The sequence below is a fragment of the Scyliorhinus torazame genome, chromosome 21, assembly GCF_047496885.1.
Source record: "Scyliorhinus torazame isolate Kashiwa2021f chromosome 21, sScyTor2.1, whole genome shotgun sequence".
NCBI lineage: Eukaryota > Metazoa > Chordata > Chondrichthyes > Carcharhiniformes > Scyliorhinidae > Scyliorhinus > Scyliorhinus torazame.
The window spans coordinates 59,129,799-59,144,063 of NC_092727.1; the positions used below are offsets into that span (position 1 = coordinate 59,129,799).

At 46.7% G+C, this 14,265-nt stretch overlaps 1 protein-coding gene across 2 annotated transcripts in view; it reads left to right on the top strand.

The window, feature by feature from the left end:
- The window catches only part of barx2 (BARX homeobox 2), a 124,671-nt gene extending 111,726 nt beyond the window's left edge, over nt 1–12,945 (top strand). The window contains exons 3-4 of one of the 2 annotated variants that reach the window (XM_072486845.1): nt 2,266–2,345; nt 12,616–12,945. In XM_072486845.1, the coding sequence (XP_072342946.1) occupies nt 2,266–2,345; nt 12,616–12,635 (100 nt within the window). In that variant the 3' untranslated portion in view covers nt 12,636–12,945. Of the gene's footprint in view, nt 1–2,260; nt 2,346–12,615 lie in introns of both variants that reach the window. The other variant, XM_072486844.1, reaches the window with a different exon arrangement.
- The last annotated feature ends 1,320 nt before the right edge of the window (nt 12,946–14,265 follow it).

Consider the following 14,265-nt stretch of genomic DNA (forward strand, 5'->3'; position numbering starts at 1 on the left):
TCACTATGTACTCTAATTACCCTCTCTCCTTGTACTCTATTTACCCCCTCAACATGTACTCTAATTACCCTCTAATTACACCCTTACAATGTACTCTAATACCCCCTCACCATGTTCTCTAATACCCCCTCACCATGTACTCAAATTACCCTCCCACCATGTACTCAAATTACCCTCCCACCATGTACTCTAATTACCCCCTCACCATGTAGTCTAATTACCCTTCACCATTGAATGTAATTACCCCCTCACCATGTACTCTATTTACCCCCTCACCATGCACTCTAATTACCCTCTCACCATGTACTCAAATTACCCTCTCACCATGTACTCTAATTACCCCCTCACCATGTACTCTTATTACCCTCTCACAACATACTCTAGTTACCCCCTCACCATGTAGTCTAATTACCCCTCACCATTTAATGTAATTACCCCTCACCATGTACTCTAGTTACCCCCTCACCATGTACTATAGTTACCCCTTCACCATGTAGTCTAATTACCCCTCACCATTTAATGTAATTACCCCCTCAACATGTACTCTAGTTACTCCCTCCCCATGTATTCTAGTTACCCCCTCACCATGTACTCTAGTTACCCTCTCTCCATGTACTTTAGTTACCCCCTCCCCATGTACTCTAGTTACCCCCTCACCATGTACTCTAGTTACCCCCTCACCATGTACTCTAGTTACCCCCTCAACATGTACTCTAGTTACCCTCTCACCATGTACTCTAATTACCCCCACACCATGTACTCTAATTACCCCCTTGCCATGTACTCTAATTACCCCTTTGCCATGTACTCTAATTACCCTCTCTGCTTGTACTCTAATTACCCCCTCACTATGTACTCTAATTACCCTCTCACCTTGTACTCAAATTACCCTCTCACCCTGTACTCTAATTATCCCCCTCACCATGTACTCTAATTACCACGTCACCATATACTCTAATTACCTTCTCTCCTTCTACTCTAATGACACCCTTACCATGTACTCTAATACCCCCTCACCATGTAGTCTAATTACCCCTCACCATTTAGAAGGGGCTGTTTAGCACAGGGCTAAATCGGTGACATTGAAAGCAGACCAAGGCAGGCGAGCAGTGCGGTTCAATTCCCGTAACAGCCTCCCCGAACAGGCGCCAGAATGTGGCGACTAGGGGCTTTTCACAGTAACTTCATTGAAGCCTACTTGTGACAATAAGCGATTTTCATTCATTCATTTTCATTAATATAATTACCCCCTCACCATGTACTCTAATTACCCCCTCACCATGTAGTCTAATTACCCCTCGCCATTGAATGTAATTACCCCCTCACCATGTACACTAGTTACCCCCTCACCATGTACTCCAGTTACCCCCTCACCATATAGTCTAATTACCCCTCACCATTGAATGTAATTACCCCCTCACCATGTACTCTAGTTACCCCCTCCCCATGTACTCTAGTTACCCCCTCACCATGTACTCTAGTTACCCCCCACCATGGACTCTAATTACCCCCTCACCATGTAGTCTAATTACCTCTCATCATTGAATGGAATTACCCCCTCAACATGTACTCTAGTTACCCCCTCACCATGTATTCTAGTTACCCCCTCACCATGCACTCTAATTACCCTCTCTCCATGTTGTCTAATTACCCCTCACCATTTAATGTAATTACCCCCTCAACATGAACTCTAGTTACCCCCTCACCATGCACTCTAATTACCCTCTCACTATGTACTCTAATTACCCCTCACCGTTTAATGTAATTACCCCCTCAACATGTACTCTAGTTACCCCCTCACCATGTACTCTAGTTACCCTCTCACTAGGTACTCTAATTACCCCCTCACCATGTACTCTAATTACCCCCTTATTATGTACTCTAGTTACCCCCTCACTATGTACTCTAGTTACCCTCTCACCATGTACTCTAGTTACCCCCCACCATGTAACCTAGTTACCCCCTCACCATGTACACTAGTTACCCCCTCGCCAGGTACTCTAATTACCCCCTCACCATGTACTCTAGTTTCCCCCTCACCATGTACTCTAGTTACCCCCCCACCATGTACACTAGTTACCCCCTCACCATGTACTCTAATTATCCCCTCACCATGTAGTCTAATTACCCCTCACCACTGAATGTAATTACCCCCTCAACATGTACTCTAGTTACCCCCTCACCATGTATTCTAGTTACCCCCTCACCATGCACTCTAGTTACCCTCTCACCATGTACTTTGCTGTGTGTGTTTTCTCAGGTTAGATCTCGCACAGTCACTGGGATTAACTCAGCTTCAAGTAAAAACCTGGTATCAGAACCGAAGGATGAAATGGAAGAAATTGGTGAGTGCAGTTTGTGTGTTTGATATGTTGGAGCAGAGTTTGCAATCCGCTTTTTGGTTGGTATATAACATATTGTTGTAAATTTACTAAAATGTTTTGAACAAAAGAGAGAGCCTATGGCAGTTAAAAAAAATTATTTCATAGGATGCAGGCGTCGCTGGGTAGACCAGCATTTGTTTGCCCATTCTTAATTGCGCTTGAGAAAGTGGTGGTGAGCTGCCTTCTTGAACCGCTACAATCCATGTGGTGTAGGCACACCTACAGTGCTGTTAGGGAGGGAGTTCCAGGATTTTGAGCAGGCGACAGTGAAGGAATGGTGATATATTTCCTAGTCAGGATGGCGAGTGTCTTCGAGGGGAACTTGCAAGTGGTGGTAGACCCGGGCATCTGCTGCCCTTATCCTTCTAGCTAGTAGAGGTCACGGGTTTTGACGACGATGCTGTCGAAGGAGCCTTGCTCCTGCAGTGCATCTTGAAGATGGCACATGGCTGCTACTGTGCTTCGGTGTTGGAGGAAGTGAATACTTGTGGATGGTGTTCCAGTCAAGCTTTATCGTGAATGGTGTGAAGCTTCTTGAATGTTCTTGGAGCTGCACTCATCCAGGCAAGTGGAGAGTATTCCATCACACTCCTGCCATATGCATTGTAGGTGATGGACAAGTTTTGGGGAGTCAGGAGGTGAGTTTCACGCCGCAGGATTCGTAGCCTCTGACCTGCTTTTGTAGCCGTAGTATTTATATTTCTAGTCCAGTTAAGTTTCTAGTTAATGGTAACTCCCAGGATGTTGATAGTGAGGGGATTCAGCAATGGTAATTTCATTGAATGTCAGGGGGAGATGTGGTTGCATTTTCTCTTGTTTGAGAGATCACCGCTTCTATTTTTGGAGAGGTGCTGAAGTGGCAGGGATTTTGGGATGTGTTGGGGAGGTGGAGATTTATCCAGATGGTGTATTTTAGACTAAGCTTGTTAAGCAGCTTTTGGCTTTCCCAGAGGGCTGACCAGTGATGGTGGGAGATCTCAGTTGATGCCATGACTTGGTTCTTACGGGCAGTAGGAGATTCCGCAATATTATAGAATCCTAAAACATCATTCATCAGGAGATGAAAGTTTGGTCTATTCTGGCAGTAACTCTGCAGTCAATCTGTATGAGATGGATGTGGGGTAATATGCTTCAATGGCGAGTGGAGTCTCCCCGTTCATCCCATCAGTATAAGAGGATGGACATAGGAACATATGGAAACAGTAAATTGTGATATCAGAAGGAGAAGGATTGACTATTGGAGAAAACGGAAATGGCAAGGGCTCTTCTGTGTATAAAACTGAAGATTGATGCGTGACCTGATCACTGTCTTACAAGATTACTAAAGTGATTTGATGCTGTAAATGGAGAAAAGTTGCTTCCAAAACAAGAGGCATAATATAACAGAGTCACTAATAAATCCAACATTGAATATAAGAGCAACCCCTTTACTCAGAGAATGATGGAAACATGTTAACGCAGAGAGTAGCTGATGAGAATGATATTGGTGCATTTAAGGGGAAACTAGATGAGTATCTGAGGAAGTAAACAACTGAACCATATGCTGTTCGGGAAGTGTGGTAGCAGCAGGTTCTTGTTGGGCTAAATGGCCAGTTTCTCTACATTCTCGGCAGGAACATAGGAATAGGAGGAGGCCATTCAGCCCATCGAGCCACTTATTACGATTATGGCTGATTGGACACTTCAATGCCTCTTACACCCACTATTCCCATAGCTCTTTACCATAAAAACATAGAGGGCGGGATTCTCCGATCCTGGGGCTAAGTGGTCACGCCGTCGTAAATGCCGGAGCGTTTTACGACGGCGTCATATGGCCCCTAGTATCAGCGATCCTGCGCCGCACAGGGGGCCAGCTCGACACTGGAAAGCCTCACGCAGCTCCAGCAGCCGATCCGGGCCGAGTTCGCGCATGTGTGCCATGGCCGGCGCGCGTTCGCACTTGCACGTGGGTTGCCATCTCCGCGCCGGCCCCGACGCAACATGTTGGAAATCTTCAGGGGCCCAGCGCGGAAGAACATAGGCCCCCACCGGGGTAAGCCCGCCCGCCGATCGCTTGGTCCCGATCGTGGGCCAAGCCACCATGGAGACGCCCCCCCTGGAGTCGGATCCCCCCCCACCCCCCTCCAGGCTGCCCCCCACAGCAAGAACGCCGAGGTCCCGCCGGGTAGGACTACACAATAACAACGCCAGCGGGACTCGGTTGAACCCGGCAGGCTTTCAGCACATCGTGCGGGGAGAATCGCCGGTGCGGCCCCCGACCGGCGTCACGCCGCCGGCACCATTGGCGCCGATTCTCCGGTGCCGCCCACCCCCCTGGCGATTCTCTGACCCGGCGCAGGGTCGGAGAATCCCGCCCAGAATTCCTACAATGCAGAAGAATTCATTTTGTTCTATTGAGTCTGTACCGACCCTTTGAAAGAGCACCCTACCAACCCCCCCACCCCACCCCATCCCCATTACCCCACCTAACCAGCACATCTTTGGACATTAAGAGGCAATTTAGCATGACCAATCGACCTAACCTGCACATCTTTGAACTGTGGGACCCGGGTTCCATTCCCACAATGGATGACTGTCTGTGCGGAGTCTGCACGTTCCCCCATATCTGCGTGGGTTTCCTCCGGGTGCTCCGGTTTCCTCCCACAGTCCAAAGACAGTGCGGGTCAGGTGGATTGGCCTTGCTAAATTGCCCCTCAGTGTCCAAAGATATGCAGATTAGGTGGGTTATGGGATTGCGGGGATAGGATAGGGGAGTGGGCCTGCTCTTTCGGAGGGTCGGTGCACACTTGATGGGCCGAGTGGCCTCCTTCTGCACTGTAGGGTTTCTATGACAAAGTTAAACAGCAACACCAAATCCAGAACAAAAATTAAATGAATTCACACAAATGTCACAATCAATCCTTGTACAAGTCCTTGTGTGTCTTCCTTGTGTGACTCTTGCTCTAAACTAGTATCACCCATGAAATGTTTCCTTAATGCCTACAGATTAAGAGGTGGGAAGTTGTTGATTTCATTGAGGACCCCGTGGCTGTGGTGGGCAGCCTCCATTACGTGGCTACAGATTGCAGCCTCACAGGGTGGGCTAACCAGTCTTGCCCAGCTGGCTAAGTGGCATGAATAAGGACATTGGTGGAGTGGGTGATGCAAGACCAGACATGATTTACCCAAGAAAGGCAATGTGTTTCATCTCCTGATCTCCTAGGACTGTGCCTTAGACCTCCGAGTGCTCTGAGAGTGAGTACAGAGTATTGGAGTGAGGTGGAACTGACAGAGTGACCAATGCACCTATTGTTTTCCATCAGCTTTTCTCAAGGTCCCGCACCCTCAAAGTCTGCTTTTAGACTTTTACTGTGGGGCAACACGGTAGCCTTGTGGATAGCACAATTGCTTCACAGCTCCAGGGTCCCAGGTTCGATTCCAGCTTGGGTCACTGTCTGTGCGGAGTCTGCACTCCTCCCCGTGTGTGCGTGGGTTTCCTCCGGGTGCTCCGGTTTCCTCCCACAGTCCAAAGATGTGCAGGTTAGGTGGATTGGCCATGATAAATTGCCCTTAGTGTCCAAAATTGCCCTTAGTGTTGGGTGGGGTTACTGGGTTATGGGGATAGGGTGGCGGTGTTGACCTTGGGTATGATGCTCTTTCCAAGAGCCGGTGCAGACTCGATGGGCCGAATGGCCTCCTTCTGCACTGTAAATTCTATGAGACCCTCTATGGACCTCTTCAGTATGAACTCTTCCTGTGACATGCTGCCACCTCTAATATTCTCCCTCAGGGAAATGTATTATTATTACTCCCTTATCCTGACTCCTGTGCATTTATACATGATGACACACCAGGTCCAGATCCCTGATGGTCACAGTCTCTGAGCCGCGCATGTGATGGTGAGATTCAGTGATGCTTTATCTTCAGAAAATCTGGTCTCCTGTTCAGTCTCCTGTTCCTAAAGTGATCGAGGGATCTCCACAGACTCAGAATCACAGAATAGTTACAGCACAGAAGGACAAAGAGTCATCTGGACTCAAAATGTTAGCTTTTTTCTCTTCCTACAGATGCTGCCAGACCTGCAAGGATTTTCCAGCATTTTCTCTTTTGGTTTCAGCATAGACGGAGGCTATTCAGCTGATCACTGGCTCTCTGAAGAAGCAATTCTTCTTGTTCCACTTCTCCCCGTAGCTCACACATTCTTCCTTTTCAGATAACAATCCAATTCCCTTTTAAATGCCTGGATTGATATTGCCTCCAGCACACTCTCCAAGTGAAAACATTTTTCCTCATGTCACTATTGCTTCTTTTGCTAATGACCTTAAACCTCTGGTGTCCCCTCTGGTTCGTGATCCACTCACCAACAAGAACAGTTTCCCACTGCCTACTCTTCAGGATCTTACAAATCTTAATCAAATCCCCTTTCAGCCTTCTTTTTTCAAAGGAAAACGCCCTTTCTCCAATCTGTCCGAGGGCAGCACTGTAGCACAAGGTCAGCATGGTGGCACAGTGGCTGGCATGGTGGCATGGTGAGGCTTCAGTGGGAAATCTCATTGACAAGCAATGGGACGAGAGAATCCCGCCACCAGCAAACAGTGTGCCGCTGAGAAACACGCGGTTGGAGGATTGGAGAATTCCACCCATAATCTGTATACTGTAACCTAAATTCTTTTAATAACATGGCCACGACAGACACATGGGGAGCGATCCTCCAGTCATGCTGCGCCCGAAAAGCAGCTCGCGCAACGTGAACGTTGAAAGCCGGGAGACGCTGCTCCCGGGATCTACCAACGCCTCGCGAGATTGCATTGAATAGGCGAGATCACTTTTTAGCCAGTTTGCATATTAGAGAGAGGCAATAAGTCTTACTCTAATGTGCAGATTCCTGAGGTACCTGAGGCTTTGGGATTCAACCCCTTCGCCTCAGAGACCCCGGGTGGTGCCGTTTTGTCCTGGTCCCTATAAACGGGGACAAGATGGAATGGCTCTCATGGGGGTCTCACAGGGGATTTGAGGGTCATAGCTGCATGCCCTTTGGGCAGGGAGGTGCCCTGGCACTGCTGGTGCCATCTCGGTACCCTGGCAGTGTCAGCCTGGCACCTTGGCAGTGCCAGCCTGGCAGTGCCAAGGTGCCCATGTGGCACTGCCAGCTGTCATGGGCACTGCCAGGGTGCCAGGTTAGCACTGCAAAGGTGCCATCTGGCATTTCTGCACTCCTGTGATTGGGCCGGGGTTGCCCGGCGTGGGGGTTGGGGGGCTGCCGACCAGTACTAAACGTCACCCTGGCGAGGTCTCCCAGGTGCAGCCGTTAGATCCCGGGCGCCAGGAGAATCTGCTGAACGCTCATTTAAATATGCTGATCTGGATTATCATTATCATAGAATTTACATCCAATCTCGCCCAATGAGAGCAAGATCCAGATTGTGATGTCTCATGAGGTTTGGTTGAATCTCGCAAGACTTTTTGACTATTGCGAATCTCACGAGAGGCCTCCAGTGAGATTCAATGGCCACATCCTGATACCAAGCCGGGTGTGACGAGGCCACTAAATTGCGCCGCTCTATGTTTTACGAATCATTCTCTCAGCCTCTCCTGCTACCCTCAATCAATTATACACATATACACCTGGGTCTCTCTGCTTCTCTACCCCCTTAAGAATTGTTTGTTATATTGTCTGTGTTCATTTTACCCACCAAGATTAATCACTTCACAGAATTAGGGAGCATAACATGGGAACAGAAACTGTCAGGGAAAGGCACAAATGAAAAGTGGAGCTTGTTCAAGGAACAAATACTGCGTGTCCTTGATAGGTATGTCCCTGTCAGGCAGGGAGGAAATGGCCGTGTGAGGGAACCATGGTTCACAAAAGAGGTCGAATGTCTTCTCAAGAGGAAAAAGGAAGAGTATGTAAGGATGCGAAAACAAGGTTCAGTAGGGTCGCTTGAGGGTTACAAGGTAGCAAGGAATGAGCTGAAAAAAGGGCTTAGGAGAGCTAGGAGGGGACATGAGAAGTCCTTGGCGGGTCGGATCAAGGAAAACCCCAAGGCTTTTTACTCTTGTGTGAGAAATAAAAGAATGACCAGGGTGAAGGTCAAGGACAGTAGTGGGAACTTGTGCATGGAGTCAGAAGAAATAGGAGAGGTGTTGAATGAATACTTTTATTCAGTGTTCACCAAGGAGAGGGGCCATGTTTTTGAGGATGAGAGTGTGATTCAGGTGGGTAGGCTGGAGGAAGTAGATGTTCTGAAGAAGGATGTATTAGCAATTTTGAAAAACCTGAGGGCTGATAAGTCCCCTGGGCCAGATGGGATATACCCAAGGATTCTTTGGGAGGCAAGGGATGAGATTGCAGAGCCTTTGGCTTTGATCTTTGGGTCCTCACTGTCCACGGGGATAGTGCCAGAGGACTGGAGAGTGGCAAATGTTGTTCCTCTGTTCAAGAAAGGGAATAGGAATGACCCTGGTAATTATAGGCCAGTTAGTCTTACTTCAGTGTTCGGGAAGATAATGGAAAAGGTCCTGAAGGATAGGATTTATGACCATTTGGAAAGATGCAGCTTAATCCGTGATAGTCAACACGGATCCGTGAAGGGTAGGTCTTGCCTCACAAATTTGATTGAATTCTTTGAGGAGGTAACTAAGTGTGTAGATGAAGGTAGAGCAGTTGATGTCGGAGACATGGATTTTAGTAAGGCGTTTGATAAGGTTCCCCATGGTCAGCTCATGAAGAAAGTAAGGAGGTGTTGGATAGAGGGAAATTTGGCCAATTGGATAAGTAACTGGCTATCACATAGAAGACAGAGGGTGGTGGTGGATGGAAAATTTTCAGACTGGAGACCAGTTACCAGCGGTGTACCACAGGGATCAGTGCTGGGTCCTCTGCTATTTGTGATTTTTATCAATGACTTGGCGGAGGGGGCTGAAGGGTGGGTCAGTAAATTTGCTGATGACACCAAGATTGGTGGAGTAATGGATGATGTGGAGGGCTGTTGTAGGCTGCAAAGAGACATTGATAGGATGCAGAGCTGGGCCGAAAAATGGCAAATGGAGTTTAACCCTGATAAGTGCGGGATGATTTGTTTTGGTTGAAAAAATTTGAATGCGGATTACAGGGTCAACGGCAGGGTTCTGAGGAATGTGGAGGAACAGAGAGATCTTGGGGTTCATGTCCACAGATCTCTGAAGTTTGCCACTCAAGTGGATAGAGCCATGAAGAAAGCTTATAGTGTGTTAGCATTTATTTACAGGGGACTTGAGTTTAAGAGCTGCGGGGTTATGCTGCAACGAGACATGACCCTGGTGAGACCACATTTGGAGTATTGTGTGCCATTCTGGTCACCTCATTATAGGAAGGATGTGGAAGCATTGGAAAGGGTGCAAAGGAGATTTACCAGGATGCTGCCTGGTTTGCAGGATAGGTCTTATAAAGAAAGGTTGAGGGAGCTAGGGCTTTTCTCTTTGGAGCGGAGGAGGATGAGAGGTGACTTAATAGAGGTTTATAAGATAATGAGGGGGATAGATAGAGTGGACGTTGAGAGACTATTTCCTCGGGTGGATGTAGCTGTTAGAAGGGGGCATAACGATAAGGTTCAGGGTGGGAGATATAGGAGGGATGTCCGAGGTAGGTTCTTTACTCAGAGTGTAGTTAGGGTGTGGAATGGACTGCCTGCTGTGATAGTAGAGTCGGACACTTTAGGAACTTTCATGCAGTTATTGGATAGGTACATGGAGCACACCAGAATGACAATGAGTGGGATAGCTTGATCTTGGTTTCGGACAATGCTCGGCACAACATCGAGGGCCGAAGGGCCCGTTCTGTGCTGTACTGTTCTATGTTCTCTGCATTAAATTTCATCTACCAACTTGCCTATGTCCTTTCGAACATTATCCACCTTACCGTTCCCAATACTTCCAAGTTGTGTATCATCTACAAATTTTGAAAATGTGCCCCGTACACCATGGTCTAGATCATTAACGTATAATCAGGAAAGCAAGAATCCCAATACCGACACCTGGGGAATTCCACTACAACCGTTCCTCAAGTCTGAAACACACCCATTCACTGCTCTCTGTTTCCTGTCATTCAGTCAATTTTGTATCCATGTTATTCCATGGGCTATAACTTTGTTCACAAGTCTGTGAGTGACACTTTATCAAATGCCCTTTGGACGTCCATGTAGACCACATCAACAGCATTACCCTAATCAATCCTCTCTGTTCCCTCTTCAAAAATCTCCAGATGTTCAGTTAAACACAATTTGTCCTTAACAAATCCACCTTCCTTAATTAACCTGCATTAACCCAAGTGACTATTAATTTTGTCCCAAATTGTTGGTTCTAGCTCAAGTTGGCTAGTCTGCAGATTTTGGACTTATCTTTACACCCTCAGCTCTCAATCCACTATTAATCCATTAGCAGTCAGGAATACAGGCTTTACAGAAATGTTCTTTGAAAAAGGAAGATCTCTTGACACTGCTTTAAAGACGAGACCTGACTCTGTCAGACTCATGCAGAAACACTGGCTGTATTTCTTCAGAAGCTGTTTCTCAGCTTGTTTCAGCTGTACTTTGTTCTCAGACAAGTTTGCACTGCTTTAAAGACTGTCAATCTATTTAACTGAACTGCAGTGAGAACAAACTACTTCACTTCTGGTCACAGCTTCATCCAGCTCACAACTGAACTACTTTCTGCAAAATGTCTGATGTCTTAGCTCCACCGAGCAACAACATCACCTTACCAAACTGGAATCTAATTAACCGCATAGGGAATCCCTTTAATCCAACAAAACTCCATTAGCCCAAATGTTTTACGATGGTTTAATTGCACCCTGGCTCCCAAAATATACTTGCCTTTCAAGCTAGGGTTTATTTTGAAACATGACTGCAGCAGTCACACACACACTAACCCAGGTTTTAACCCTTAATGCACCAAATATCTGAAATACAATGCACCTGGTCAACTTTACGTACAAAGAGCCTATCCAATGTCGATATTAAACTCCTAAAGTGTTTGAATTTCCTCCTCTTTAATCATGACCTGTGTAGCACCTTCTTCCTTGGTAAAGACAATTGCAAATTTAATACCTCAGCTCTGCTGTCTCGGTCCATACATAAATTCCCAATTTCTGTCCCTAATCTGCCCCACTGCCTTTCAAAAACTTCTGGATTCACTTTTGTGTTAGCTGCCAGTCTCTCTTCATGCTCTCCCTTTGCGCCTCTTTTTTACTTTTTCAATTCCGCAGCTGCTGAAAGAGAGGGACAAAGGTTATGTTGTGATATGAAGGGAGAACAGAGGGCAAGACGTAGGTGTTGAAAGCTTCATCATGCTGAGCTGGTGGGTTCAGGGACAAGTGAGGATTAGTTGTGAAGAAAGTTTGCTCAGTGTCTCCTTCAATGACCATGACTGTCCCCTCTGCCCCTACCCAGGGTCACCAGCATGTCCTCTTCATGAGGGTGTGCAGGGGAAGATCTTCCACTTCTGTTGGCAGTCTGTTGTCTGGATTTGTATTTGGCCTTCTCTGCATGAATAGTGTGTTATTGAGTAGGGTTGGGAGAATGTGTGGCTATTCTAGTGGAATAGGTGTTAGTCCCTAGGTAAGACAGAATAAAAGAGGGATGTAATAGTATCATGTGGATTTGAGGAGAAGGAGGTGTAATGAATGTATGCTATGAATCTAGAAGCAGAAGGGAAGGATGGATAGGAATTCTTGAGTGCTGTCAATGGGATTATTAATGAGGCTGCAAGAGGTACATTTCTGAGCAGTGAATAAGAGTTTCTTACCTTAACATGTCGGGTTAGATTGTTACATTTCTTGAGTCATGTCCTGTGTGCAGTGCTCCAGGAACTGACATAAAATATTTTCCCACTGCTGGTGGAGGAAATTCCTGGAATACTGTGTCCCTCTCTGCACAGCCTCAGTTCCTCCAAGGTAGTGTTGGAAATCCTTGATTCCTTTGTTCCTTCAACACAAATACTCACATGTTGCCTACAGCCAGAGTACGCCTTCCCTCCAAGAGTCATTATGGATGTCATCAATGTACTGGTTGTTCCACTGCATTATTAGAAATGTCAGCAGGGATATCTCTTGCTGCCTGAGTCAATACCAACAGTGCAGTGTTCTTCCTGCCCATTCCCGGTTTCAATCAAATTTCTAGGCCGCGGTGTGTTTAAGTAACCTCCTCTCAATCACTGCTATCAGCCGCAGATTGCTCAGATGTTGGCATCCGTATTTAAACCCATTTATTTAATGCAGGTACTGAAGGGAGGATATGATGCTCCGACAAAGCCCAAAGGAAGGCCCAAGAAAAACTCTATCCCCACGACAGAGGAAATCGAAGCCGAAGAGAAAGAGGCCAAATCAGCAGAGGAGCAGGAAACATGCCCTTCCTGAGAAAGTGGATCCGGCAAAAATAAACTCTTTTATCCTTCACTGTGCCAGTGGGACATTGCTGCAGTTTGTGATGCAGACCCAAGAATGCAATGTACAGCCAGATTGCTGTCCACTCCAGCAGCTCTGTGTAAATATCGACGTTAATTTAATGGGAGCTGGGATCTGATGCTATGTTTATAAGGGGAACATGAATAAAATATTGTATATTATTTTGACGTAGTCTGTGTTTTAGTGGATCTGGCTTCTCAACAGTTTCGGACTGATAGCTTTTTCATTTCTGATCAATCCTTTGACATTTATTTATTACTTATTCATGGGCTGTGATGTTGCCGGCAACATTTGTTGTCCTTCCTGAATTGTCCTTGAGAGGTTGGTCATGAGCTGCCTTCTTGAACTGTGGAAGTGTGTTGTGTGGAAGTGTGGTGTGGAAGTGTGCAACAACAAGACCTGAGTGTCCTCATACACCAGTCACGGAAGGTAAGCATTCAGGTACAGCAGGCAGTAGAGAAGGCAAATGTTTTGTTGGCCTTCATAGAGAAGGGATTCAAGTATAGGAGCAGGAGTGTCTTGCTGCAATTACACAGAGCCTTGGTGAGGCCATATCTGGACTTCCACATCAGTTTTGGACTCTTTATCTGAGGAAGGATGTTCTTGCTCTAGCGGGAGTGCACCAAAGGTTTACCAGACTGATTCATGGGATGGTGGGACTGTGTATGAGGAGAGATTGAATCGTAAGGGTTTTATTCGCAGGAGTTCAGAAGAATGAAGGGGGTCGCAAAGAAACCTATACAATTCTAACAGGGTAAGATGCAAGAAGGATGTTCTCGATGGTGGGTGTGTCCAGAACCAGGGTCATAGTCTGAGGATATGGGGCAGAACATTTAGGACAGAGAGGAGGAGAAATTCCTTCACCCAGAGAGTGGTGAGCCTGTGGAATTCGTTACCACAAGAAGTAGTCAAGGCCAAAACATTGTATGTTTTCAAGAAGCAGTTAGATATGGCACTTAGGGTAAAGGGGATCAAAGGATATGGGGGGAAAGCGGGATTAGGTTATTGAGTTGGATGGTCAGCCATGCATAATTAATGGCAGAGCGGCCTTGAAGGGCCGAATGGCCTCCTCCTGCTCCTATCTACCATGTTTTTATGTTTCTATGTGGAGGTCCGCACTCATTTGTTCAAGGAAGGGAGTTCCAGGATTTTGAACGCACGACAGTGAAGGAACAGCGATATATTTTCAAGTCAGGATGATGAATGACTTGGAGGGGAACTTGCAAGTGGTAGTTTTACCAGTTATCTGTTGGCCTTGTCCTTCCTGGTGATAATGGTCATGGGTTCAGAAGGTGCTGTCGGATTAGGCTTAGTGAGTTGCTACAGTGCATCTGGCGGATGGTACACACGGCTACTACTGAGAGTTGGCGGGGGAGTGAGTAGATGTTTAAGTTGGTGGAATGATATGCTGATCAAGTGGGCTGCTTTGTCCTGGATGGTGTCAAATCTTTTGAGTGTTGGTAG